This window comes from Chamaea fasciata, unplaced genomic scaffold (assembly GCF_029207755.1).
Source record: "Chamaea fasciata isolate MVZ Bird 193981 ecotype frontalis unplaced genomic scaffold, bChaFas1.0.hap1 SCAF_3, whole genome shotgun sequence".
NCBI classification, from domain to species: domain Eukaryota; kingdom Metazoa; phylum Chordata; class Aves; order Passeriformes; family Sylviidae; genus Chamaea; species Chamaea fasciata.
Genome location: NW_027094088.1, coordinates 8489421 through 8517385, shown reverse-complemented (window position 1 = coordinate 8517385; position 27965 = coordinate 8489421). Strand labels below are relative to the sequence as shown.

General features: G+C 42.7%; 2 protein-coding genes across 3 annotated transcripts in view; one reads left to right on the top strand and one right to left on the bottom strand.

Moving 5' to 3' along the window:
- REL (REL proto-oncogene, NF-kB subunit) overlaps window positions 1-2728 on the top strand; it is a 29631-nt gene extending 26903 nt beyond the window's left edge. The window contains exon 10 of the mRNA XM_066177879.1: window positions 124-2728. Coding sequence (XP_066033976.1) covers window positions 124-869 — 746 coding nt within the window. The 3' untranslated portion in view covers window positions 870-2728. The remainder of the gene's footprint in view (window positions 1-123) is intronic.
- On the bottom strand, window positions 2541-27871 carry PUS10 (pseudouridine synthase 10). 2 transcript variants are annotated; one of them, XM_066177881.1, is made up of 18 exons: window positions 27813-27871; window positions 26245-26381; window positions 24989-25261; window positions 23592-23678; window positions 19362-19396; window positions 18804-18915; window positions 17132-17193; window positions 14573-14618; window positions 12318-12382; window positions 11809-11894; window positions 9597-9722; window positions 8725-8781; window positions 7737-7813; window positions 7588-7643; window positions 7346-7463; window positions 6121-6263; window positions 5457-5556; window positions 2541-5205 (listed from the first exon to the last, which is right to left on the bottom strand). In XM_066177881.1, the coding sequence occupies exons 2-18, from the start codon at window positions 26368-26370 to the stop codon at window positions 5167-5169; spliced, it is 1608 nt and encodes a 535-aa protein (XP_066033978.1). In that variant the 5' UTR covers window positions 26371-26381; window positions 27813-27871; the 3' UTR covers window positions 2541-5166. The 2 variants fall into 2 exon arrangements, with proteins under 2 accessions (XP_066033978.1, XP_066033979.1); XM_066177882.1 differs by lacking the exons at window positions 2541-5205; window positions 5457-5556 and having other exon boundaries at window positions 6177-7206.
- Window positions 27872-27965: the final 94 nt, after the last annotated feature.

Below are 27965 nucleotides of genomic sequence, written 5' to 3'. Positions count from 1 at the left end.
GAGAGCAGTGAAGCAAGTAGACAGTGGAAATACATATACAATCTTGCTGCCTTTCCTTTGATTTTTACCATTTGTGATTTGAAAAAAAAAAAAAAAACCTGACAAGTGGCGTTCTCTCCGTAGAACCAAACATGTTTTCCTCCACGCTGATGCTGCCGACAGCGTTAGGAGCCCTGTCCAACACAAGCTCGCTGTTCCCCGGCTGCCCGCCGCTGGCGCACACGTCGGCCGTGGGGCCGGGCAAGCAGGACGTGCTGTCCCCGTGCTGGCTGCACAGCTCCCCGCCCTCGGCCGGGCTGCTCGGCTCCCACCCGCACAGCAGCTTCAACACCGAGCCCCAGCCCAGCGCCGCGGGCAGCAGCTCCCTCCCGGCCTTCCACGACAGCGCCCTGGCCTGGCCCGACGACAAGGATTCGAGCTTCTTCCGGACCTACGGCAGCACGAACGGGCTGGGAGCCGAGGTGGTGTCGGCCGAGCTGCAGAGCCTCCCCGGCGGCGCCGCCTCCAGCGCCGGCGTGGTCGGCATGGACACGGACGACATGAACTGCAGCAGCTTCAGCCTGGAGAAGTTCAACGCCGCGCTGAACGCGAGCAGGCAGCAGCAGCAGCAGCTGCAGCAGCAGCAGCTGCAGCTGCCCTCGACCGGGACCAACACAGGCAGCGGAGCCGCCGCTTTCGCCTCGCAGCCCGGCCTGGCCCACGCCTCTTACAGCTTCCTCGACCAGGAGGTGCTGAGCGAACCCAGACTGTCCAGCGGCCACCAGGGCGGCCTGGTGGACGGCCAGTTCTATGACGCCGACGGTGTCCACACTGAGGAGCTCTATCAGTCCTTCCCCTTCGATAACATTTTACAGAGCTATAACCCGTGAGCCAGCGCTGGGTACGTAGAGCTCCCGGGGTGCTGCTGCGTGGAGAGGAGTAATTTACCCTTCTGGAGTCCCTGCTTTCTCTTTTAGAATGTTGCTGTGCAAGTTTCATGATCTAACTTAAAGGTTATTTATTGCAGCCCATAGTGGTGCCCGTAAAGACAGAGGTGGGAGTAGGGTTTTGGGTTTCTGTACCTTGAAAGTACCTTGTAGACGTATTTTTGCACTGTTGGAAGTGGGAACCGTTAACACTTAAAGCCTCCTTACCTTTGGGGACTGTAAAAGCTGGCATCTTCAGAAGGGTTAAAATTTCAAATACTTCACAGGGTTAAAGTTGTTTTGAAATAGCCATTTTTGCTATAGAAATTAAATTTAAATTTTGATAGGACAGAAATTGGGAAAAAAAAACCCTGCTCATGAGCACCCTAGTTCAGTCTCATCCAATTAATGACATCTGAGTTCTGCTCAACTTACTTGAAAGGTTTAGGTTTTTAACCCCCTTTCTATAAATATTCTTCTCCTAAAATGAGAACATGTATTGATTTTCCATGCTGTCACCACACTCCATTTGCTTTGAAGGCAAATTTACTCGTAAATTTTTTTAATGACTATGTCATTGTTAGATATATTTAAAAAGACCGGAAGGTTTGAGTTTTTAAATAGTCCAGCTCTGTTGTAAAGGAAATCACTGCACAAGAGAACGAACAGAAAGTGAGGACTTGTCTGCACTTCATCCAGAGTGCTCTATTTTAAAAGCCATGCCCCTGTTGCTTTAGGAATGAAGCTGTTATTGCTCTGCAAGCTGTGTGAGTGTGTAGCTGCGATGTGAGTGAGATTTGGAAAGGCAGAAATCTCTGGAGCCGAAGTATCCGCTGACTTTCCTCAGGTATCCCAGCAGTTTCCTGCTATGCAAGTGACTGCTTCAAAGAAGGCTCAGATCCTGCCTCCCCAGCACCACCCCCTCCCAGGAGGGCAAAGCCAGAAGGCTGCCTTGGTGCAGCCTCACCTCTATTAACAACTTTTGAAGCCATTTCAGCCAGTACTAATTAAAAACACTCCTCTATCCTCTGTATCAGGAACCAGAACTTCTTCCCTCCCACTTGATTCCCAGTCTTCGCTCTTAGCCTGAGCAGGAGCTGTTCTGCCACCTCCAGCTGGAGGTATCTGGCTGGGTAAGACACTCTGGCCTTGGCTACTTTATTATGCTGTTATTTTTTAAGAAGCAACACAAAGAAATGTCTGAGTATTTCTTAAGTGACACAGCTGCTCTTTCGGGCAGATAAGGCTTAAGGGTCTCCCTTGTTACCTTTTGGTGACGAAAAACTGCACAATGAGAGCAGCAACAAAAAAAAGCAATAAAATGTCCAAAACCCATTGCCCCAGATCAAAAAAGCCACTTGAAATGTAGAGTTGTGCACAAGGAAAGGTGCTCCAGAACCCCTCTGTGGCTTACAGGAAAACAGGAATCCATTACACAGGGAGCACTCCGGTGCTGCTGCTGGAATTCCGTCACACAGGCCCGACAGTCAGGTGAACTTTGGAAACTGCTTCCCCTAACCCCAGGTGCACAACAAAATGAATTGACTCTCCCTGTTTTAAAGCAATTTTTCCTCACTTCTGCACCTCTCCTCCACACTCTTAAGCAATAGAAAGACCAAAGAAATACACAGAAAGTTTGAAACGTGTTGTTTATTCAGTTTTTTTTAAGTTCTCAGTTTAAGTATATTAAATGTAAACATTTTACTCACTTCATAGAAAGCTCTTTATAGTACAATTTGTTTTTACTGTATAATTAAATATTTTCAAAGTTCTGTTTTCCTTTGTAAACGAGTTGGTTTGGTAATTAAAAAAAACTGGTTATACCAAGTGCTCAGCTTCTGCAACCTCCTCAGCTTCGTGACATCCCTCACCACGGGAAAGGCAGGGAAAAGGGACAAGGTAGGTTATTGGTTGCTCATGCTGGGGTTTTTTGGGGTATTTTCTGTTCCCTCTTGCTAGTGGCCACTATAAAACCTCAAAGCACGTGAGGGCTCATCTGCCTCAGCAGGTTTTGTGGCAGAGCTGTTGGGTTTTTAGGCAGAGGGGACAAGGGCACAGATGCTTTTGGCTGAGCTGCGTTGCTAGTACGGCTTTCTCCAGGCCCAGCTGAGCTGATGCAAAACCAAAATGCAGAGGAGAGGCATTAGAGGTGTCTGGCTGGGGAAATACAAGATGAAATCTGGCTCTCACAAAACACCCAGTTTGAGCACTCTCAAAAATACTCCTAAAAATCAGGTGAAAGTCCAAGTACAACATGAATATTATTGCTGCAATATTCAGTACATGATGGTTCCAAAACTGGACTGGAAAGAAAGTTCAGACCCCCAGATTACATTTCTCAGTTTCATATTTGCACCTGATAGGTGCCCAGGAACTGCCTCAAGAGCTCAGGGATATCTGCATATCAGCTCCCACCCCACCCCCCCCCGTGTGGATACTTCAGATTTACTGTAAAAATAAACAGCCTGGGAATTTTGGGAGGAGCTCTCTGCTTGCCCAGAGAAGAGCTCAGACTCAGCACATTGAGGGTCACCTTTATGGCCCTGTTTGTCCTGGATTCTGCCTAGGATCCCCACGTGCAGCAGGAGCTGCAGAGAGAAGAGCCTCCTGTGTCCTTGGCACTACTGCGGCAGCTCTTTCCCCCTTTTTGCTCCATTTCCCCTTGGAACAGCTCTTCCCATGCCTGTTGTGTCCAGAGAGCACAGTCTTGCTGACGTTTTTTTTTTCCTTGTAGCTTATGGAATTTACAAATCACATTTTAGCTCACAGTAAATTTTAAGAAATCACACAGATATGAAATTCTCTTTTGTTTTCTGAATTCAGTTTCTCTGGTTTTCCATCATTAATGACATTTCCTTCCTAGCTGCAGATTATTATCTGAGAACTACTCATGGAATCTGTTGCTCATAAGAGCTTTAATATTAAAACCAAAAATAATATTGCTGTCTGAATCAAATTTTTGTGTTAGAAAAACAGGAGCTTCTGAATTACTTACATTACAGACACAAGTTTTGACAGCCCAGCACAGGCAGAGCCTTAAAGGAGCTCCTTAAAAATGTATTTATTTAACACTTTCAGAGCTTCTAGCTCAAGCTCTCATGGAGCTGTTCTAGCATCACTGAATTCAAGAGAAGACATCCCAGTCATCCTCCCTGTCCCCAGAGAGTGGCTTGGCAAATGTTACCCTCTCTATTCCCAAAATGTTAACAAAGAGCTTTGAAATTCCAAGCCGTAATTTCTTGTTGATAGTTTAACTCTCTTCTGTACTTCAGGGAAACACCTCCCTAATGGATTAACATGATACAGGTATTAAAAATGACTTCCTAAAGCTGTAGGTGGTGCTTAGTAAGAGACATTTAAAATAACCAAAGCAAATGTCAGATCTGCCCTTTTCCAGATAAGTTCCTAGGCTGTTTTCAGCTCTTCCAGGCATCCATCCAAGGTGAGGTACAAGAAAAAATGTATTATGCTGCTAAATCACAGCTTTTTCTCTCTCTCTCTTGATACCAGCATCCTGTGGTACCTTTTGTTTGTGCCTGCACTCTGGCATTCTTGGTATTCCTGTTTTTCTTTAGATTCCCATCATGCACCACTGCCAGGAGTTCCCAGTCTTTCTATATATTGTGACTCACTGGGGAATTCCTACTCAAGAGGGCTGATGAGGCCTCAACTCTTGTTTCTAGGAAGCATCCCCAATGTTTTTAAATGAGAAAAACTTGGTTTTCAGTGCAAAGTTTTCCTCTGAAAACATTTTTTTTTTCCCTTTGAAAAGCACTCAGAGAGACAAATTTGCTCATCTCTACTGCCACTGACCAAAAAGCAGTCAGTGTCTCAGGGAAACTTGCTGCAGGCACTGTCCTGCTGGCTGCAGTCTCCCTGGCTTTTGGGATTTCCTGCATGAACTGCTCAGAAAAAGTTGGGACTGGGTTTCAGATAACTCCGTGTTACATGCATCCACACAAGGAAAGCTGTAGTATCCAATATAAAAAGAGTTTAAAATAAAATCTGGCTTGATGGAGAGTTATACACGCTGGCTCCCCAAAATCTTTTTATGTACAGAAGAAATAAAAGTAAGGCTAGAGATTGAACCAACACTACCTGGTCCAGCATGTGTAAAGTAGAGCCCAAGGGTATCCTTTGGCAGATCAACATGATCCAAATGTTCCAGGGACACCCTTGGCACCCAGGCTGTAACACTGCACAGTGTCTGGTCACCAGCTGCTGCCAAGGAGCTGCTGCTTCCTCATCCCAGCTCCAGAAGTTAATCAGCCAGAGTTGGAGGCCAGTCAACATCAACAGACTAGAAAGGCAGAGGAGGGAAAAAAAGACAGCAGAGTTGGTATTTTACAGATACGAAAAGAATCACAGTTCCTTTTGCTGCTACTTGGCTGCATCACTGTCTGTTGGGCTGCATTTACAAAGGAGAGTAGCAGTAGGAAATGTCTCCTGTGGTAAGGAATGTTGATCCACTTAGAGCAATTCCATGGAAAGCATCTCACCAGGGCAACTCCCTTAGTAATTTCCAGGAAAGACAAACGGCAACCAACTTACTTCTACATCCAGCTCCAGAATGTCAGCAGTTCTGTTCAGAAGGGACCCAATGTTGGGCTTTGTTCTCCCAAAGTCTCCATGCACAAACTCTTTAATGTACCTGGGAATACTGGCTAAGGAGAGGTGGATTCCACACCAAAGAAATCAAAAGGGGGAAAAAAAAAGTGGTTTTTTCTACTCCTAAGTAATTTCTTAGTTAATATCCTGTTAAGCCCATACCTATCTTTAGGAGAGCACCTAATTCCTGGCTTCTGACTCAGGTGGCAAAAACTGCACTGCTGACCTTTATTTTGTTTCATTCCAAACTGAGGAGTAAATTTAGGACAAAACTGTAACTTGTACGTAGCAGCGATCTCCAGTCTGCACTGAAGTGCATGAAATATTGTGGAAAAGGTCATTTTTGGAGCTGAAAAGTTTTCAGTTAAATTTCAGTTAAATTAGAAAAAGTCGAAGTGTATTTTAACCAGCACATTTTTATATCTGTCACATACTTAATGAAAACTTCAATGTGAAATTGTGACCTAAAGGCAAATGGCGTGCAGCGACACCACTGCGGGAGAGCAGGGATTTCACAACCCCGCAGCCACCCGAGCAGGAAACTTCCCATTATCCCAATCACTCCCACCAGGAGGCACCTGCCTCGTGTTGGGGCACCCAAGGATACGTTCCTGCCTGAGTTTTGAGGTGCAGGCGGAAGTGGTGCTCGTCGATGTACTCGGATTTCATGGTGTGGATGAGCCGGCAGCGCACGGCCAGAGGCCGCCGGTGCAGCACCCGCAGAGGGGTCTTCTGGTCCAGCTTTAACTCCTGGTACAAGAAGTGACCAAACACACGAGGAAGGAAATGTGCAAATGCTGTGTAGATTGTAGGAATCCGTGTGTGTTGTTAACCAGTCCCATCTTTGTTATCTTGAGTTCTGGCAGCTGAGTAATCTCAAGGCAAGACCAGTTTTTTCCAAGTTTATCAAAAGAAACAGGACAGCCCTCTCAGAGGCCAAAGGAGGCCTCACATGAACACAAACTATAATAGAGTCACAAATAGAGAGGAATAACCTTGAAATCTCCATAGCCCTTTGCTGGAATGACTCCAGGATTTAGCAGCTCACTCAGAGCCTCAGGGCAATCAGAAAAAGAAAAAAAAACCCACCCACAAAATGCTTTGTCTAAACCACAGCCAACCCCCTAGAAATAAAAGTGAGGGGAAAAAAACCTTAAATGAGATTAGATCTGATTTTTAAAAGTTCATCCCCAACTCCCTTTCCCAAAGGAGAGGCAGCAGTTTGAAAGGCAACTTCTCAGAAGCAAGGGAAGCTAAAGGAAGAACTTCCCAACAATCGTCTGCCTGAGCTGTAATGGCTCTGAGAATGAGCTCATGGGCAAGTCCTGTAGGAAATGGTGCAACACACCAAAAACTAAACCTATTTCTCCATCAGGCCAACATCTGGAGAAGGGCCTCATTGCTGCACATGCTGAGCCTTCCTGAGGCCTCTTTCCACTCTGACATAGACACTTCCACCTCCAAATGGTTGCAGCTGCGGGAGAACGGCTTTAGAGCAGAACAAAAGAGCTTTTCTGCTCCTTTCACACTATCTAAGGTAAAAAAGGGGTGCAGGTGCCAGATTTCCTCCTCTCTCAGGATTTGGTCTCCTGGAAGATGAACTTTACACAAGAATTTGTTGTCTCTGCTAACAGCCGACCACCCTGTCCTGCTGGAGTGACTGGTGAAGGAAGGAAGGGTGGTGTGGAAGTCCCTATAGCAAGAGAAACCCTGATTAAAAAATCAAAAATCAAGGACAAAGCAAGAGACAGGCCCATGGATGGCCTGTATTTAACTCTTCCCTAGGGCACAGGACAGGTACAATTTAAGTGAGCAACGAGAGCTCCTGCTACCTTGATATCATCTAGAAACGCGATGTCTTCTCTCTGTATTGCTTTGTCTGTCCATATCAAGGCACTGTAGGTCTTTGTCTTCTCCTCCTCACCTTCCTTCATACGACCAATTGCCTCTCTAAACAAAAGAAATTAATTACTCACTTAACATAAGCATAATTATACAAGGCTGTGAGCAAGAACGCTTCCCAACTCCCCAAGTGTTGCTTTGAAATCCCTCGCCGGCGATGATAAACACTGACCTGGTGACAAGCTGTAAATCTCGAACCTGTATTTTGTCTGAAGAGTCATTAATTGCCTGTGATATTTAAAAAAGCAATCAGTTAGCGAAGCTGCTGGGTTGGAGAGGCAGCAAGTGCTTTACGAGTTCCGTGAGGTGCCCGTGATTTACCTGCTGCAGCCTCTTCATCTCCTCGGCGGTGAAATGTATCCTGCGAGGATTCACCAGCTCGATCGCAAAGGGCCTTCCTGGCAACAGGCACGGGCATAAAACACAAAAACATGTTGTTCTAAATTAATGCTGGATTTACACAGCAAGGCTGGAAGGTGTGAAGACTGTCTGCTGTTACACAAACAGGGAGAGGACTGGCGGGCTGAGGGCTGGAGCATCAGATGCAAGGGAAGAAACAAGGGACTTTTTTTTTGGCTACTAAACCCCAGTATCAGCAATAAGTGCAAATTATGACTTCCCAGAAGACATCTTGTACAAGTCCGTGCTAATTAAAAAATAAAATAAGAAAAAAAGCTAATTAGCTTATTTTCTGTCACCTACAGCAATGCCCAGGTGCACGGCAATGTTAAATCCCACTCCCTCAGCTCAACATCTGTTGCCAGAGTTGTAACTCCGTGCTCAGGGCCAGGACAAACCCCAGCACAAGCCATGCCAAGAATCACACTACAAATCAGACAGCTACTGAAACAGAATTGTTCATTTTTACTTTTTCTTTCCTTCCTCCCTTGGCTACAGCAGCTTCAGCACGTTGGAAAGCAGCTGACCTTTATAAGGGACTCAAGTTCCAAAAGAAAACAAGGCTCCCCCACCCCACAGTCACAGTGAGGGAATTAGAAGGATCCAGCAGAAAACAAGAGAGGAATCAGTCTGACATAAATGGCTTAAAAGTAGAGAGTGAACAAAATAAAATTCTTTTAACTAACTCTACCTTTCCATGCAGCCAAGGCCACTGAAAAAGGGCTCCTGTTTCAAGCTGGTTTTATGAAATTGTTGAGTCTTTGGGAATAAATATCTGAATTTCACTAAAATGGTTCTGAGATAAAATTCCAAAGCCTAGCCACAGAGTTGGCATTCAGCAGGATCTGCTAGAGGAGCTCCATGCACCCATTTCATCTCTGTGTTCCACAAGGGGTCTTCCGAGCCTTACCATTGCCTAGTGTCCTTACATCCACATCTTCCCTTCCAGAGGAACTAAAATTAAAGCCTGTAACAGATTTGAACAAGGCAGGTGAGCTTTTATTTTACATTTGTAACAGTCTCTACAGCTTTTAAAAGGTGAAATGTTTTCTTTCTAAACTCATCTGCAAAATCTACTTCAAATCTACTTTATAAACTGGAGCCTGCACTTCACAAACTGTGGGAATTCCTATTTATTCCTAAGTTTCTTGATGAGCACTCCCAGTTCCTTGGCCTGAATGAGACTGCTACAACCAGACTAACATATTCACTGGGAGGGGAGGAGAGGGAAGTAGCAGGGTTTTTTTCAGACTAATATTTAATGCAATTTTTCCTTGGGCCTTCTATGTCTCTAATTCCACATCTGTTAGATGACAAATGACGGGCAGTGATAATTTCATCTGGATAATCCCTGGATAAGCATTTAGCTTGTGGAACTTTATGCACTGAGGAAAATAAATGAATTGAGGTACGAAATATGAAGAGGTGGAAAACCAGGCAGATCCTATGAAATAAATCCTATCCCGTGGCAAAAACCTTCTTGGTACAAGTCCTTTTATGAATTACTAACTGTTAAGAAGTTTGGTTAAGCAAAAACACTACCACATGAAACCAACATATTTGCATCATCACTGAGGAGCTACTTTAGGAGGATAAAAGGATCTAATTACTCCCAGATCACAGCTACATAAAGTTTACAAGCTTTAACTTGGAAGGAAACAAGAGGGATGAACAAACATTTTTTTTCCATTATATTCCCATATTAAGTGGCTAGCTACCACAAAAAAAAAAATCTTCTAGTAGTGATGAAAACTATGTATGGTAGATCTCCTAAATACTTACTGTCTGCCTTGAATTGTGCCATTAGATGCTCTGAAATTAATTCTTCCACTGAAGATTCCAGCTTCCGCTCCCCATCAATAATCCAGGGAGTCTGAGGTAAGTTCCTGGAATATTTGTTGTATCTTCCTGTAAAAGACAACCACGGTACTTCTAATCATTCTACAACCACGAGTGAAAGCTGCAGTCTTGCATAGCACATGGAACTTCCATGGGAGCGTTGTGAAAATAAATTGACAGGCTCAAGCTTGTTTCATGGCAGGAGTGCTACACCAGCACTGTGGAACATGTGGCTGCATCCAGGAGAGTGGCAGGAGCCAGGATGGCCACTTAGGCTGGACTTGGAGAGCCTGCGGCTGCAGTCCTGCCTCCAGGAATCCTGTATGAAATAATCAGGTTCCAAGCCAGTTCTGAAGGCTTAAGAAAAGAAACCCAAACTAAAACGCTTTGGCTCACTAAGGGGAACACCATGCAAGGAGTAAAAAGTTTGAATAATAAATTAGGAGAAATGGCAGAACCTTGAGAAGGTGCCAAGTAAAATGGCATTTTTGGATGGTCCCAGTGATGTTTTCATGGCACCTCCATGACAGGCTATAACCAAAGAACAAGCCTGACATGGATGACCAATATGAGGTTTTTTTAGGGACAGGTTTGATAAGAACTGAAATTATTCCCAAAGCAAGGAAATAATTCATAAAGGCCAAGCAGCAACCCCCTGCTTAAACTGCTTTTAACTTGAAACCTTGCAAATAGAAAATAAAAAGAGTTCAGAGTAGCTCTGTGCATTACTTTGGGCCTCTGACATCTCCGGGGTTTGGGGTTTCCTATCATATTTTCCTATCTCAAACAATGTTTCCTTTTTGCAGTTTGAGCAGCAGAAAAAGCCACACAAACAAATGGGGAAACTGAGTAACACAGTTTCACTGGGGCAAAGAATGAAAGTAGGATGACTCATCATTCAGATACAGCCTCACACTGCTAAATTCTCTTTCCATAAAATAGAAAACGGAGAATAAGGCTTGCCTTTTTTTTTTTTTTTTTGTTCTCTCAGCTTCCCATTCTAATAATTTTAACTTTTGATCTGAACAAGAGTAGGTTTAAAAAAACAGAAGGTGTTTCTTGGTTTGACAGTTTCTGAATCCTTAAAATAGGTTAGGGTGGGAAGTGATCGCTAAACACCAAAGGTCAGGAGGACAACGTTGTGCTTAAAAATTCAGATCCCATCTCCTTTATTAAAAGCAAAATATCTGCACTGTACTCAATAAATTCTATTCTGGGTTTAGTTCTTCAAAAATTAAACACCTGCCTAGATTGGTTTTTTGTTTTGTTTTGTTTTTTTGTCGGAGTAAGACATAAACTATAAATGACACGACCAGTATTAAATGACAAGCGGAAAGCAAACCCTGTTTTGCTCTTCATAGTGTTGAATTCTGAAAAAACTATCCAATAAAGCAACTTAAAATAAAACAGTGTGTTTGGAAAAGCCCAAAAGGAACTGGATATCTTGGATTCATAAAAATGCACATCTGTCTAATCAGTAATTAAAAATAAGGAATGGTTCTATGTAGAACATGGACTACCCTGCCATTCACTTCTGCACTTTTTCATTTTCCACTTCTTTATATTCAGGATTTTTATCATCACAGTATGTTGGATTTAAATTACAGGTTGGGTTCTTTTTAATAATAATCACTTTGCATGTATTTAAATAAGTTGTTCATACAAAGGACTAGAAGAATGGCAGATACTCTGGCAGGCAGATGAAAAAAAAAAGTTAAATCATCTGAACTCAGGGACACCCAAGTGTTGCTGCACTACCTGTCTCACCCAAACCTTTATAAATCCCATTAAGATTTGCAGTTTTGGATGGGATAATAAGCAGAGAAATCCAGATGGTGAAAACCTCTGAATCCAAATCAAAACCCAAGGAAGTGAACAGCACTGCTGGGAGCTTGCTGGTGTGGAGGTGCCTTTCCCAAACCATTACTCCAAGGGGATCTGTAATTTCTAACTTTTGACAAAATAATACCTTCAGAAAAGGTCAAATATAATTTCTTCCCATTTCAAACCACTCTTGGATAGAGCTGGATTTGTTTCTCTGCTCCTTACACTTCATTACAGGAATTAACAAACAGCAAGAATCCTCTGGGTCTCAGGGCAATGTTACAAAGTTCTCTTCAACACAACACAGCAGCAAAGAAAGGGATCACTTTACCAGCCACAAAAACTGCACCATTATTGCACTGAATTTCCAGAGCATCACAGAGGTTCTTTGGTGAACTTGGGGGACATGGAAAACGCCTGTATTAAAAATAAAAACAGAGTAAAACATTATCAATGCCAGAACATGATGGAGAATCACCAGACCAGTAAAAAGTGCCTATTTTTGGCTTCCCACTGTGTGTGATTTTTACCATATTAACAGCACTTGCTGTTTTCTTAAAACTCAACTCCTAACATTTTGGAAATATGGCAATATTTCTTGCAAAAGGAAGCTTACCTTACAAACTCTAAAGTTCAAAATAATCCTTTTAATTAAAACATCAGGAGTCATTTTCTATTGCCAGAAAGAAAACACGTTTTAACCAGTAAAGCAACAGAATTTAAACAATCAGAAGTTCTTTTAAAGCCATCCTACCTCTACTTACACAACGAATATTCTCCTCTCCTCCCTAATTCTATACAAAAGCACAGAACTAAGAAATAGTTTCATTATATACTTACTTGAGAAAATCCTCTTCTTTTATCTTCTCCAGGGCTTTTATAACTGCCATTCTGGTGAAAACAGACTGCACAGTGAAATAAAACAATGAGTCAAGAACTAAGAAAAGCAAAGAAAGGATATGCCTGAGGAAGAAAAAAGCACTGAAACTTACAATGTGCAGTTCTGTCACTGCTCACTTGGGAGCCCAGGTCCAAATTTGCAGAACAGTTTAAAACCAGAATCCTAAATCCATGAACAGAAACCTAAACCAGCTTCATTTTCAGGAGTTAAATATACCTGAGGCCAGCTTTTATGTCAGAGACAGCAGGCAGGTAGTTCTGCTGAAAATAAGCCTGTTGAGTAGTAGAAGTTCAAAAGTTGATTGATTCTCAGAACTAAGGGCTCTGAAGAGTGGGGCTGGGCAGTTCCTCCTGTGGAAAGCAAGCAGCTTCCCACTCCCAAGCTGCAGCACAAGCAGTAATGCCAGTACAGCAGGAGCTGACTGCCAAGCTCTGTGTACAGCCAGCTGCTGCTGGGCTCACTCCAGTGAGAATCTACATTCCTGGGACAGGAGGAGCAAGTGTTCCAACAGCTGAGGTGAAATCCTGCTCTAGGGAGGCTGAGGACAGGAGAAGGTCTCTAAATGAACCTTCTCATCAAGCATGGTCAGGTCTTGAAATCCACCTGGGATGGAGCCTGCACCCCCTCTCTCCACAGCCTGCTCCACTCTCAGGTTTCCTCAAGGTAAAATGTTTTCTCTTGCGTCTCCTCTGAGCTTCTCATTTCAACATATTCCTGCTGTGTCTCATCCTTCCACCACACTGTGCAGCCCAGCCTGGCTCCCTGCTCTCAACAATCTCTTTTGGCACTAGGAGGAGATTCAGTTGGATCCTCCCCAAAGCCCTCAACAAGAACCTTGAAGAAGTCCAGGTTCCTTAGCCTCCCCTCCCAGGCATGTGCTCCAGCCCTGGCACTGCCCTGATGGTTGTCTGCTGAATTTCCAATTTAATGGTGTCTTTTTTGCAAACTGGATTGTGGATTTGGGAAAAAAAAAATAAAAATACTGGGTCACTGTTTGGGACAATTCGTCTTGGCTCTAAAGAGCACCTGGATGTCTTCAGGAAAGCTGCTCTTTCTCCTTCTAAGCATAAATTAGAAATAATAGCACTTCCCTTCCTCACAGAACAGATGAGCAGGAAAGCCCTGAAAGCAGCAGCAGGTTTAAATAACTATCTACAGACACAGCACAGAAATTTTCCCTCACAAGCCAGTTTTTACACCACTTCTCTGATTAACACAGCCCTTGAAGCCCAGCTTCTTTGTGAAGACAAACCTCTGACAGCTCTTCAGAGCTGGTATTTTTCTTTAGATTCCCCTACATTTTGTTGCCTGTGTAGATTTAACAGCCAGGCCCTGCTGGTTTAGCTCCTTATGTGGGATTTCCCCCTTTTAAAGGACAGCAATGCAGCAAGCAGTGAGCTGTAACAATACAACCCTGCTAAAAAAACGAGTGGCGTTTATTGGTCAGGTGGAGTAGACTCAGCAGAATTCCAGGGCCAGACTCTGCCTCTGCCAAACATCGGAACACTCTTCACCAGAAAGAATAAAAGGCCTTGCAATGGCTTCTGACAGGAGTTACTTGTTCTCCCTCTGATCACATCAACTGTCCCACTCGTATCAGTTTCCCTCCAACTGGTTTTTTATCCTTGCATGTCCTCTTTTCCATCAATGGCTGTGTGCGTGCTCGGGGTCTGCAACAAGTGGCAAGGTCCCTTTTCTTTCCCCCCCTCTCCAGAGGCAGACAGGATAAAACCATCCCGCATGTATCCTGGCTTTCATTCAGATCAGAGCACATGAAAACTGCAGTGTGATCATTTCCCTTTTGGCAGCCGAGTCTCATCTTCACAATGTGACTTATCTGAACTGCTTCACCCACAGAGAGCTTGAGGATCATCTTTTATGCTACTTTTAATGCATGACAATCAAATTCCTAGATCTTAAGGTAGGTATTTACAGAGAACCTTCCTAAAATTATGGCCTTTAGACAGCCTGGAAAATGAACAACCTAAAGAAAAGCACCAAGCTCTTGGTTTTCCGAAGCTGAGAATTGTGAAGTGAATAAGAAAGACAACTTTATTTTCAGGCAATTGAAAACTAGAGAGCTTTTTGATGAGGGAAGAGCAGACATTGAGCACTGACTGAATAGCCAGGTAAGTTGTAGCTACTGCTGTGAAATTCCCAATGTCAGAGCAGAAATACAATGATGAGATCTTACCTGTTTGTTCTTCGCTGGTTTGAAACAGTCTGGGCAGGCTGTGGCTCTAAACACAGAAATGAAAATTAGCTGCTCCTCTCACAGAGAAAGAAATAAACAGACAGACTCACAAGCACAGCATGTAAATGGTTTTTGTACCCATACACCCAGTGTCTCACTTCCACAGCTTAGCTCAGAGCAGATTTTCAAATTCCCTTTACCCTAAACCACAAATGGTACAAGATGTGCATTGCTTGATCCAGAGAAATCACAGACAAAGCTCTGCTCTTCTGGTCTGACCAACACAGTGTCTCAGATTTGAGACGGGATGGAAAAGCACACAAGTTAAGCTTTCAATCCTTTCCCATCCTTCTCAATAAAGGTCATGATTAATATTTTAAGTTCTAGGCAAGATTTGCTGACACCTTGAAATCTGTACTTGCCGCTCTTAGACAACGGCCACTACAAACCTGTGATTCAAACTGTCCCTTCTGGAGAGGAAAATTCAATTTCCCACTGCAAAAGTAACCCCAGGTGTTCACCACCACTTGTGCTTTGCCTCTTGGAAAGGAAACTATTGGCTGTTTCACGAAAGTGAAAGCCAAGTCAGTGAAACACCTTTTCTGAGTAGAGGAAGTTGCTGTTCCTATCAGTGTATTTCTATGTATGCAGTCAGAGATGATTTCTGGATTTCTGTGTATGCAGTCAGAGATATTTCTGACCTCCAACCCAATTTATCATTTCTTGCTCATGCTTTTCAATATCTCTGTTACTCCTTCAGACTCTAAGGAAGCAGGTTTTGCTGTTACTGCACTAACAACTTCCCTGGCCAGTCTATCACCCAAAGCAATGCAAGCTCCCTCTTCCAAAATTTCAGTATCACCTTACCCTTAAACATGAATTGACAAGAGCCAATTCAATCTTCCAAGTCAAACCATGGGCCATTTCAGCACACCCACCTCCACACAACTGTGTAAGGACAGGTGAGAAACTGCAGATGCCATGCTTGGAAATCCAATCCCAAAGCACACCTGGAGTTCTCCAGGTTGAGACAAAGTCCTACTTTGCTTCCACGGAAACCACAACTGTCACTACTACTGTGATAATTGCCAAATTTACTATATTTACATGAAAACCTAAGCACTGCCTCAGAATGTGTCCAGAGCCAGCCACTCACACAAGCAGAATGCCTTGGCACCTCAGGAACCACTGTGTAATTAAATGAGGTGATGTGCTGTTACAGAAAGTGTCTCAAACCTTAATTGCTGTTTAAGTGTGCTACAAAGAGAAGGCAAATAAAGGGATATTGTCAGGTCACATGGAATAAACCTGAGTAATTAGAATGTGGAATGCAACTTTTTTACAGCTTTCACCTCTACAGCTGCTCTGCTTGGAGCACTAACACTGGCACCATAACATGTTCAACAGTGGTATTCCTGAAATGCCAGCAAAACGATGGAAGGATGAGCAGTAAATACCAGTGAAGAGGCTTCGGAGGAAGGAAGTAAAATTACATAAATTAGAACAAAAGGGTGCAGGATGCAGAAACACTTCAGTTCTTTACAGGATTGCAGGAACCATTATTTAGAACTGTAATTTGGCCTTACAATTTCCTCCCTCTTTTGCCCTCTTTTGTCTTGAAGAAGCTGGAAAAGAAAGATGTTCAGCAAACACTGGTAATAAGTGTTCCTAACACTGGTTCCATCCCAAACTTCAATTCCCTCATCCCCCGCCTCAAGACAAAAAACAGATGCAGTTGTGGAAAACCAAGAAGGTGGTGGATTGAGCACTCAAGTATCACAAATTGCCAGAAGAAAAATCAGAAAATTATAAACAAAGGCTGCAAGAGAAATCTCCAGTCTCAAGAAATGAATTCACGTTCTGACAGAGATGTCTCTGCTGAACTTCCTTTTATGCTAAAATTTAACTTGCTGTAGATGCAAATTAACTGAGTGAAACTTTCGGTTTTCAGGAAGCATCAACAAACAGGAAGAATGACCCCAATTTTCCAGAATATACTACAGCTAGATTTTAAGAAATCAGATTAAATGGCAGCTAAATTCACAGAACTATTTTGCTTCATTATGTACAGCAGGTGCCCTACTGGGCCAGGCCAGAGGCTGTGCATAGTGGCCAGGGAATTTCTGTTTGTTTTCATCAACCAGCTATGTTGGATTAACTCACTTCAAAGCCTTTCCTCCTGTCCATGTGTCCTATAGGAGCAAGAAAACTTAAGTATGACCTCAAAAGATTTCCCCACTGCAATTACATGGTTCGAATTTTTAAAAATGATACAAGGAATGACTTTGAGGAGAGCTGAAATTGAAGAACTTATCTGAATGCTCTCCTTCGAGGTCTAATCAGAATTCCAGATGATTTTTTAAATTGGCATTAAAGAGCAGAATTAGCCAGAGATGGTGTAACTTCAAGCTCTGCAACTTCATATGGATATGAGGAAATCTAAATGCAGGCCACATTCTAGTTTATAAACACTGCATATTGTGCTCTGTAACAAATCCAAACCAACAATGTTGCACAACATTTAGATAAAGATCTTTTGTTACTTGTAGAAAAACTTACAGGAAATGGCACTCCTCGTCTGTTTCTGGGTGAGCAAAGACCACGCTAACTTCAAACAGACTCTAAATTTAAAAAAAAAGAAAAAAAGAACAAGGAGGTGGTAATAGTTTTTTAAACAACCAGGGAGGATATGTTCAAGCAGCCACCCGTACTGTAGTTTTAGGAAAACGGTAGAGACAAAAGAGGCGGTAACCCATTTATTTATGTTTAAAGACATTAAAAGGTGTGCCAGAGCAGCATTTGCCTTTCTGAAGTCACCAAAGATGATGTGAGAGCACTTCAGAGCCATGAGTGACCTGCACCGGTCCCATCCTGTGCAGGGCCAAGGCAGAGGCAGCCAAGGCTCAAAGCCTATTACGGTCACTAAACCCCAGAGCCCTCCCAGGAGTGCAATAAAGATAAAAACCTTGCAGTAGTCACCACTGTAAAGATTTGTCAGGGGCTTCCTTTGCAATGCCTGCATGGCCTTGGGGCAAAGCAAGGCAACACGTCCTGGTGGATTGACAGCTAGCCCAGGAACTCCAGTGTAATCTCAATTCTTCCCCCAATTCCCTCTCTGGCCTTGGGCAAACAACGCTCATTACTTCTGTTACTCAGATACCAGAACACCTCAGGAGGGCTATTGCAAACACTGGCTAATATTCAAGTGCCTTGTAGATAAAGGGCACTAGAAAAACTTCTGTGGTACAGGGATGTCTGGAGTGGCTCCGTGGCCAAGTGGCGTGGAGCTTTTGCTAACTTGGTTTGTAAGAAGTTTGTCTCTTCCTGGACCATCTTTAGAGTAACCTGAGTGGGTTTTCTCTTCACTAAGACAAAAGGGATGCTTTCAGTTAGCACTCCTGCAAAAACACAGCCTGTAATTATTATGGAAGCAGAAAAATCAACATAAAGGCTAAGTGAATCTATTCCTGGGGTCAGTGCTATGGCTGGTGACAAGTAAAACCTACAGAGAGCCACGACTGCCGAAAATCATATTGATTTCAAAACAATTCAAGGTGCTTCTGAATTTGGCAACACCTGATTGCCATGTTCAGTCAATGCCTTTCAGAAAGATTTTAAGGACATTAATCAGAATCTGCAAGTTGAAAACAGTTTGAAAAAAACATTTCTATTGCCTGCTTAGAGATATTGCAGGTCCCAACAAGCTCATTTCTAGTGCTCATTGAAGTGAACAAGCACCAGTCTCCTCTCTTTCAGTACATTTCAGAAATTTATTTTATCCACAGAATCTGAACAACTGAGCTCCCAGAGCAGTAGCAAGTGTTGGCAGTGACAGGAGAACAGGGAAGGAATGTGTGAGCTTTCCTCAGCCTCTGCAAAGCAGGGATCCTGGAACAGGAGACAACTGGAAAAGTCTCATTAACAAAAGGAGGATGGCAGCACAAGAGGTTTAGCACAAGCCCGTGGTGGTCTCAGAAGATGCAATGATCTGTGTGTACAAAAATGAACACTGGGCCCCTCAGGACTCTCAGGACTTGGAGATCTCTGGTTAAAAGAACTTCCTCCCAGCTCTTCCCTACAGTGAATTTAGGAGCCACTCAACTTGTTTCCCACTTAATAAGTAAAAAAAGATACATTTTTATTTCCCCACCATGTGTATAAGTGTATAAATATACACACACAAACATGAATGAAAAAGGAATGAAGAAACAAAGTGCTATTTATACAAGACCTTTCCATCAGCAGGAACACCCAACTCTTCTGACAACTGGGGATGAATAATCCACTTATAAGCTTCTTTCAGCTGAACGATGTCATCCTTAGGCAAGGGAAGGCCCAGATTTCTGAATCACAAAGAAATAGTAATTTGCACAGGGATCTGTCAAAAATAGATGCATGACATACAATATTTCAAGAGGAACTTAAGTAACTACTGCCAAGTAATACAGATTAAATTTTTCCTGTGTGCTGAGGAAACTGATGCCAGAGCTTCCTGGGAGATCAAAACTTGCAAGACTCTTTCCAGAGGCTGCCCAGAGAAAAGCTGAGAAAGAGAGAGATGCATTTCAAACCACCTGTCTGGGAACTTAAGAGAGCAAAAGGGACAAGAAACCCCAAATAAGATCAAACCAGGTAAAAAAGAAAAAACAAAGCACACAAACCCCAGCTGCCACCTTCTTCTTTGTAAGCATCAGGTAAACTGGACTATAAAATCAACATTTATATAGAGAAGTGATGTCTGTATGAAGAGTTCTTGTCAGACTGACAGACAGCAAAAGCAATGGCTCACCTCATCTGCTGCTTCACCCCCAGCCAAGCAGCACGCTGCAGATCACCAGCCATGCCCAGGGAAAAGAGAGGGAAAAAATAAAAGCAAATGAAATTAAGGCTCAGAACTTCCAACAATCTGAGAGACTCTTTGCAAAAGAAGTGTTTTAAAAATTCATGACTAAAAGGAAGTATCAGGAATTTAGCTTTTGCTTCAGAAGTGGAAAGATGGAATTGGCTGTGAGTTTTTATTCCTAAGACATCACTTTGCACTTCACCTCAAATCCTATCTGCCTTAAAAAAAAAAAAGAAAAAAGAAAAAAAAACATCATTAAACACTTTGGAACTTTCTATTAACACTGTAACTACAAAAAGACTCTAAGTCATCAGTTATCTTCCATATAGATATAAAAAAAAAGTCTAAATGAATGGTATATGAAAGCTGTTTGACATAAATTAATAAAACCCCAAATTCAGTTATCATCCATTATTAAAAATTGAAACAAAAATATACTTGGTCTTATGGTAATCACAGAATTCCCCCCTTATTTAAAACACATCATTTAGTTTAGGGGAATAGGCTAAATACAGAAAAGGTGAGGAACAAAAGGAATAATTCTAGAAATCAGAGGGAGTTTTTAGTACAAATGCTCAAGTTCACTAACAACTAATAAAAAGAGAAAAACTTTTCTCAGAACTTCCTACAATGAAGCACAACAACATTTTCAGTTTTCCTCTACTAACAACAACTACACAACATTACAACAGGCGGGAAACCACTAAAGTAATTCAGTCAGTCTGGGTCACCATCCTCACTGAAGATGAATTCCAAAAATTAAGTTGTTTGATTTGAAACCAACACAAACAGTTTTCAGCCTGTAGGCTGCAGACTTTTAAATCCCTTCCCCATCTTTTATTTTTCATATACGTAAAGAATAACCTCCCCCAAACTGCTGAAAGAATCACTGCGCATTGTCAAGGAAATAATTCTAAGGAAGAGGTTTGAAAACAGGTCTCAAACTTCAGGAAGCAGGGCCAGGATCACATGGATATCAGAAGGAACCACATCATAGATCCCTTTTCCATACTAATAAGGAACTCAATCAACAAAATAGGTCTATTATCCTTCATTTGGTACATCTACAAGAATGAGGGAACCCTAAAAATAGTGCTAGAAATTAAGAGGGAAAAGGACTGGTGGAGAGAGTACACGAACTTTGTTAGATCCATGATACACAAACCCACGCATGCTGAACAAAACAAATGCAGCTGTAGTGATGAAATCCTGTTTGCTCAAATCCACTGTGATTCAATATCCTGCATTTGAAGACAGCATGAGTAAGGCTGCTTCACTTGAAGTATACTGTAATCCTGTTTGCATAATAACCCAGATAAAATCATAAATAAAAATAGCTTCAATTGAAATTCCTTGAGCGTAGCTCTGAACTAGAGGATGTGACAACCATAGAACTGGGACTAGGAAGCTGCATTTGACAAATGCCAATTTACAAAGAAACCTCTCTCATGGCTTAATTTAGAGCACATGCAGGTTTGGGATGTTTGGGATTAAGGGGGAGGCTAATCTCACTCCTCTTCCCTGTTTTCTTGGAATATAACTACAAGACTTCTGCATGGGAGCAGCTATGCTAAAATGAGACCAGAGGTCAAATTTCATCCCCTCTCTCTCTTGACTTCCAATTTGGAAGAGAATTAAAGAAATTACTTTTCCCCTTCAGTTAAGGGGAAACAATAGATCAGGGTACTGCAAGCACAGAAGCCAAAAGATCCCAAATTCCAAACCGCATTCAACCACCAAGCCAGCCAAACCCCTCTACTCTCTCCCAGCTGAACATGGAGCAGGGGATCAGATCCCCCTACTTCGTAATTGCTTCATGTTTGTGAAGTGGTTTGAAAATGAAAAATGCTCATTACAGAGCTGAAGCCTGCAGGGCAATGCTCAGCAGCAAACACATCTCTGGAACACACCAGCCCAGACACTGTATTGATTCCGAGCTGCAGGATATTATTCCGGTGCTATCTGAGGGAGCACAGTGGCAACAGTTGAAATACCATGTGCAATCCCAGGCACAGCATTGTTTCAGTGCATTAGAAAGGAGCTTGGAGATGGGGAATTCCAGGATGAGGCGAAGGCAGCCCTACAGGGAGTAATGACTACAGATGTTATTCGCATCAATGTCCTTGTAGCAAGCACCAGGATGATGGATCACGACTGAGACCACAGGCAGAGCCAGCAGTCACCCTTCTGAAGGGCACGACTCACTTCATATTCTAATAGAGCTGTCTGACATAAACTTGGGACTCCTGTATTTATGATTTATTTCAATCAAATCTTCTCCTTGTGGAAGGAAGCAATTGCTTCCTTGCATCACAGATACAAATACTATGCAAATGTGGATTTTATGTCCTGCTCTTCTCCAGCTCCTCTCATACATTTTAGACTTGGCAGGATGACAACTGTCATAATTAAATGAGATGAAGGTAATACTGAAAGGCAGTTTCTGATTTTTTTTTTTTTTTTTTGTTAAAAAAATGATGGGGAAAATCCGTGTGTCACACCAGAGGGCAGTGGGAGAGAGGCTGTTCTTTGGTGATAGGATTCCATATGTTCTTGTACAAAGCAGGTTAAAGAATTAAAAGCAGAATTTAACAAACAACCTCTTTTCAGCACAAAGCATGCTGAGATATTCTGATACCTGACTTTGATATTTTCAGGCATGTTTACATACTATATTGCTGCTTTTCCGTGGCTGTAAAACAGGTTCTCACCTATTTATTTTTAAGTGATAAACAGATAGGAGGTAAACAAAGCCCCATGATTTTTAAAGTTTTTTCTCCACCACCACCCCTTCTCACCCCTGCAGTTGGAGCAAACAACTGCTTTAGCATTCCATGGGACTGGAGGCATGGAATAGAACGGACAGCGGAAACTTCTTAATCCAAACTTTGTCCCAATCGAACTAAACGTGGTTCCAAAGGGAACAGATGCAGTTTTGGAGCTTCCTACTCACTCATTTCACTCCATCTATTGATCTGTGGGCCCACAGAACAACTGTGACACCCGTGGCTGTCCCCAGCACGGTGGCTTTGCTGGAACACGAGCCCCAGGCAGTGAGGACATCGCTCAGCTGAACTGCAATGCAACACCACCCTCTACCGAGGCTTCCTGCAAACATCAGCCGCTCTTGGATCACCTCGGCTCACACAAGGCTTAAGGCTGCAGTAAAACTTGGGAAAGTCTGACCTTCGTTTGGGGCTTGCCAGAGCATCACAGGCATCCAAATACTCACCTAGCCCTGAAAGTGCTTTTTGACAGACCTCATTTGTTGGAGGCATCAGAAATCAAAATGGGAATCTGGGCAGTTCACCCAGCCAGAAAGGACAAAGCAAACACATCAACTATGCTCAATTTAAGATGGGAAGTAGAGAATCTTATGCTCCAGAAGATTTGGGAGTAGAATATTTGTTAGCTATTACAGTGGCACTTGCCCAAGATGCCACAACTAACAGCACAAATCCCCGCTACACATGCAGTAGATTATTTACCAAACTGTGTGGGAGCAGGAGAGACCTCACCACAGCTTTACATAAAAATCCAACCATCTACACTTCTTTCTGCCACGTTCACTGAAGCTTCCACCACATCTTAACCACAGCAGGCATCTCTTGAACAGATTTACATGTTGCCCTTTAAAACACCACTTTTGCATCATTTTTAGAACAGTACTTTTGCATTATTTTTTTATCAGAAAGCAGAGGAAGATAGCAAAATATCCTGCAACTAAGTGACTAACTATGTATTTTTCCATCATTTGAAATGTTGGACACTTCAAGAGTTCATCCTCAAATTCCTTCATCTGCATTTTGCACTGCCAATTATCATTTATCCCTGGAAAGGGACCAGCTGTGCAGTTCTGTCTCTAAGAAGATCCACAAAGCAGGGCTGGCATCTGCACCAAAGGGAACAATTCACTGATGGTTTCAACAAACTCCTTTTAGGTCTTCAGATGGAAAGTAACTCCTGGGCTAACTGAAAACTGAAGTGACTCCGGCCCTTTATTAATTACAATAATCCTCACAAGGAAGGGGAGAGCAAACTTCACTTCCAGCATGGGCTTTTGGGGTTTTTTTAAACAATAACAATTAAAAATCAAACCACCTCCAGCTCATACATTCCCCAGTTACTTTCTTAAATATAGATTTAATTCCTTAAGTTATTATTTAAGTTACTTACCTCCCTGACAGACAGCTGTGGGGGTAGTGACACAGAAAATACAAAACTGGTGAACTGGTAGTCAGCAGAATTAACTTTTTGGCACACCTGTAAGAGAAGGAGCTCAATATGAAACCACAGTAACGGGACTGAGGTGATAATTTTTGTTCTAGAACAATCACTGTGAATTCATGTTAACACACACTCAGAGAGGTGTCCAACATGCGAACCAAAATAATCACTAACAACTTATTGAAATATAAGCTCTTCTGTCCTGTTAAAAGAAGTTACTAATCCACAGTACCCTTGGTGCTATGAAACAACCAAACTCACTATTTTTAGGCCAGGACCAATTGTATATTGAAATTTTAAGTGAAATCAGCATCTCAGATTAGGAAATTTATGTAGCAAATAACTACATTTTGTGGTGCCTTAACAAGTGCTGTCAGATTTTCCATTGCCACTGAAGAGAATAGCTCTTAAACAAATCTTAGCAGTGGATTCTGTAAAAGGCACATATTCTGCCCATGGAAACAAAAAAGAAACAATTATGTTCTGCAACAACAGAAACTACATATTATGCTTTCTGTCTATTCCCATTTTTGATATATTCCTGCTATTAAATCAAATCCTTTTCTATCAAAATTCTGTTAAATATCTCAGATGCCAGTGTGAGTTTTTTAGCTGATATTTCAGTTTGTGACACGAGCAATGCAATTGCTCAGAGATGGCATTTGCAAGACTCTGTGCCCACATTCTCTCCTAACTCACATTTTCTCTATTATCCACAAGCTGTTGCATCACCAAAACGTTTTCTTCCCCTGTGGTACTTCACAAAGACAGGTTCATGCTGTATTAGAACCATGCAGTTCAGAGAACAGCAGTTGATGACTCCTCATTTTCCTGTCACATAAAAAAGTGGAGAGTTCACCTGTTCCACTGAGGTTTTCCTTGAAAGCAGCTGAACCTCAGGTCATCTCCTAAATTCACGTAATCACGTATCTGTTAGTCCTTTCCTTAGGAAAGTGTGCTCCCTGCAGTCATTCCATTGCACCTGCACTGTTATTTTTTTTAAAAAGTGCCACTATGACAAAGCCTGGGCAAAATTTGGTCCCACCACAGATGCAAATTCTCAGCTGCACAGGTGTGCAAACACTGCCCAGGAGCAGGATGGAATAGGATTCTGCCATCTACATTTCAAATCTTCAAAATAGGTAAATGCTTTGGCTCATTGTTCGGTCTCTTTCTTTCGAAAGAAAGAGAAAACATTTCTTTTGAAAAAACAACAACCACACAGTGTTTTTAGTCACCTGTGACAGTGCGGTGCCTCAAAACACACCACTACAGTCACCAGCTCTATCCTGTAGGTCCCAACAAACACAGCCCCAAAAAAGTAGCCCAAAAGGCTAAAACTTTACCTTTTTGACAAAGTCAGCCTCGCAGAACTCCTGGAGGATTCCCAAGCACACGTTGCAAACGTTCCTAGGCGAGCTCTCCACGGCAGCGTTGCTGCCATCAGCTGCGGGGAGCTGCGGGACGGCTCCGTTGTGCTTCAGGTCATCAGCACCTCCTTCTTCCCTGTGCTCAAGTCTGAGTCTCTTACAAGGTGGGTCAGCCACATCCAAACAGACTGTGTCTTCTTCTTGTTCCCGACTGTTCTTCAGAAATTCCTGCAAATCCTTCATCAGATCCTAACACAAACAGAGGAATCACACCCGTGGTTGCTTGCTCCTTTTCGACAAACACAATTTCATAAGGCAGTACTGTTCCAGTTGAGGCTTAGTGTTTGTAACTAACAACATGGAATTTATACCCAAAGACATCTTTAAGACGCAATTCAACAGCTCCAAGCTGCATTTCTCTCAAAATAGGAATTTCCTGAGAAAATATTGCTGAATAGACTTGTTTATCATCCAAGAACAAAAACATTTTCAAGACCTGGCTTGTAGAAACACATTTTTCTTTGCCCCATCACTATTCCATGAAAAGAGACATTTAGTGCTTTCTTGTCATTTAGATTATGTTAGAATTTAAATCCTTCAACTCCACTAGCCCAGGAAGAGAGTTGGCCACTATAATAAAAAGAAAAGAGAGCAGACACAGCTGGGGGTGAAGTTAAACACACAGAGTAAGAACTTTGTGTCAGGAGAGAAGCCTTCAAAAATTAAGAATTACCTGCATGTCTCTGATTCCTGGAAGGATCAGAGACAAGACACAGTTCAGGAAGAAGGGTTCACTATAAGGTTTACAGTAAGGAAGACAGCAGTTACTGTGTTGTTGCAACTCAGAGAAAAATCAGGCAGAGACGCAAAAGGACAAAAAATGGCACAATGAACGAACACTCAAATAATTGACAAAAATGAAAAAGGATAGGGAACAAAGATGTTAAAAATGAATTGTGGAGAGTCTATACTTGAGGAAAGATAAAACAATCAAGACAGACACCAGGAGACACAAGCATAAAGACAGGGGATTAGAGCAAGCTAAGAAGGGTGTCTAACAACACTGTTTCTCTGATTTATCCTTAACCTTTGCTCTGCAATTCTTCAGTTGCATCCCCCTACCACTTGTGCAATTTCATGTAAATTTCCTTTACATTAAAGGAAAAAGCACAGTTTTACATAACTCCTTCTCCTTTCAGGCCAAGAGCCCAAGAACACAACAAAGGACAAACCTTGTGTGGATGTCTATAGAGCATCTGTGACCCCACGCAGCAGAACCTCAAAACACATCGTGGGCAAGTGCCAGTGTTGAGTAAGAGCTGAACAATTGGTCTGTCCTTCTCTGCTAGTGAAGACATGCTGGGCAAATCTAAAATCCCAACAGAGAGAAGTAAAAAGAAAAGCTCAGAACAAACACAGTTCAGCAATTCAATAATAAAAAGATTCAGCTGAGACTTAACTGCACCATATTTAAAGTAACCAGAATTTTAATGTGGGAGACACGTTTGTTTTAAATCACAGGCACGAGAGGAGTGGAAGACCAACCCCTAAGGACCACTGACTGAAGGAAAAGCTTCTCTATTTCTTAGGGTTTTCCTAGAAAACCTGAACTCAAGTTCTGACAAGGGAACTGAGCTTTTGCCCAGTTTTATCTTGGAAAAAGTACATGACATGCTAATCTTTACTGAATGAAAGAGTGGAGCTAAGACATATTAAGGCAAATTTAAATTGGGAATTCCTCCTAAAATTGCAGTGACTAAAGAATCAGTGTGTTAAAAATCACAAGAAAAAAAAAAATAAGAGCCTCAAGCCATCTCCTTTTGTCACACAAAGCTCCTTCATTTTTTTAAAGATTTATTTCCCTTCTCAATATGGGACTCACAATGCTTTTTTCATCCCTAAAATATCACGGCTAATTTGGTTTCCTGTCATTCTCTCTGCCCAGAACTTTAGAAAAGACTGATTGATTTTTTTTTTCTCCAAAATTTTGTGAAGGGATAGAACTCAGTATATTTTTCTTTTTGGAAGAAGAGAGATTCCCAGTGAGGTGCCCACCCTTACTGGACATCTAGGAAATTTCAGGAGGCAAATAAGGATAATCACAGTTGTTCAGATCAAAGATTTGATAAGTCCATTGTCACCCAAAGTGGGAATAAATTCAGCAAGGAATTCCACAGTACTAATGAACCATCTGATTTTGCTTTGGGCTTAGCTCCTGTAAGCAACATTTGAAACTCTCCTAGTTCTTGTGTCCCAAGGGATGGGATGTATCCATGTTCTCCATGCCTGCCACAGACTGTTACACCTGCAATAGCCAACCCTGCTCAGGAGTACCTTGCACAGAAATACTGCAGCCATGGAAAACCTCTACAGGTTTTTACAATGTTATTAATTCAATGAATTTCGTTAGTCCTGGGTTTGGATGCTTCATGGTAAGTTGTAAAAACCAAGGGCTACCTGGAAAACTTCAAAGCCGCTTTTAAAGAGAAAGAGCAAACACGAACAAACACGCTTTTAGGTAACTGCAACCTCAGTTCACCTCCATGAGACTTAAATACCGGCACTGTGTGACACATAAGGGCAAATGCGGCAATATTCCTGACATTTGCTGGCAATGCTGGGGGAGCAATCGGGGCCCCCGCTCCGGCCAAGCACCTCAGGGCGGAGCTCAGAACCCCACATATGTGAGGGGAGGGGGGGCTCAGGACCCCCGTTCCGGCTCCGTTCCCACTCCATTCGCCTTCCCGCTCCCACTCCCGTTCCCATTCCCGCTCCCATTCCCGTTCCCACTCCCGCTCACCCCTCGCGCGGCGGCCCGCGGACGCCGGCACAGGCCCGCTCAGCAGAGCGGCAGAGCGCATCGCTCGGCCGGCGCGTTGGGGCGCCGCGCCCGCAGGGCGGCTGGTGGAATAGCTCGGCGCTCCCGCGTGGCGCCTGCCGGCGGGCGGGGCAG

What these genes read in the sequence shown, in the direction of transcription:
- PUS10 (XM_066177881.1), bottom strand. Translation starts at nt 26,370, where the DNA reads ATGTCTTCACTAGCAGAGAAGGACAGACCAATTGTTCAGCTCTTACTC. An exon ending in AGGCTGACTTTGTCAAAAAG is followed by an intron (nt 23,679 to 24,988) that starts GTAAAGTTTTAG and finishes CTTCTCTTACAG; the next exon opens with GTGTGCCAAAAAGTTAATTC. An exon ending in GACGAGGAGTGCCATTTCCT is followed by an intron (nt 14,619 to 17,131) that starts GTAAGTTTTTCT and finishes TTCTGTGTTTAG; the next exon opens with AGCCACAGCCTGCCCAGACT.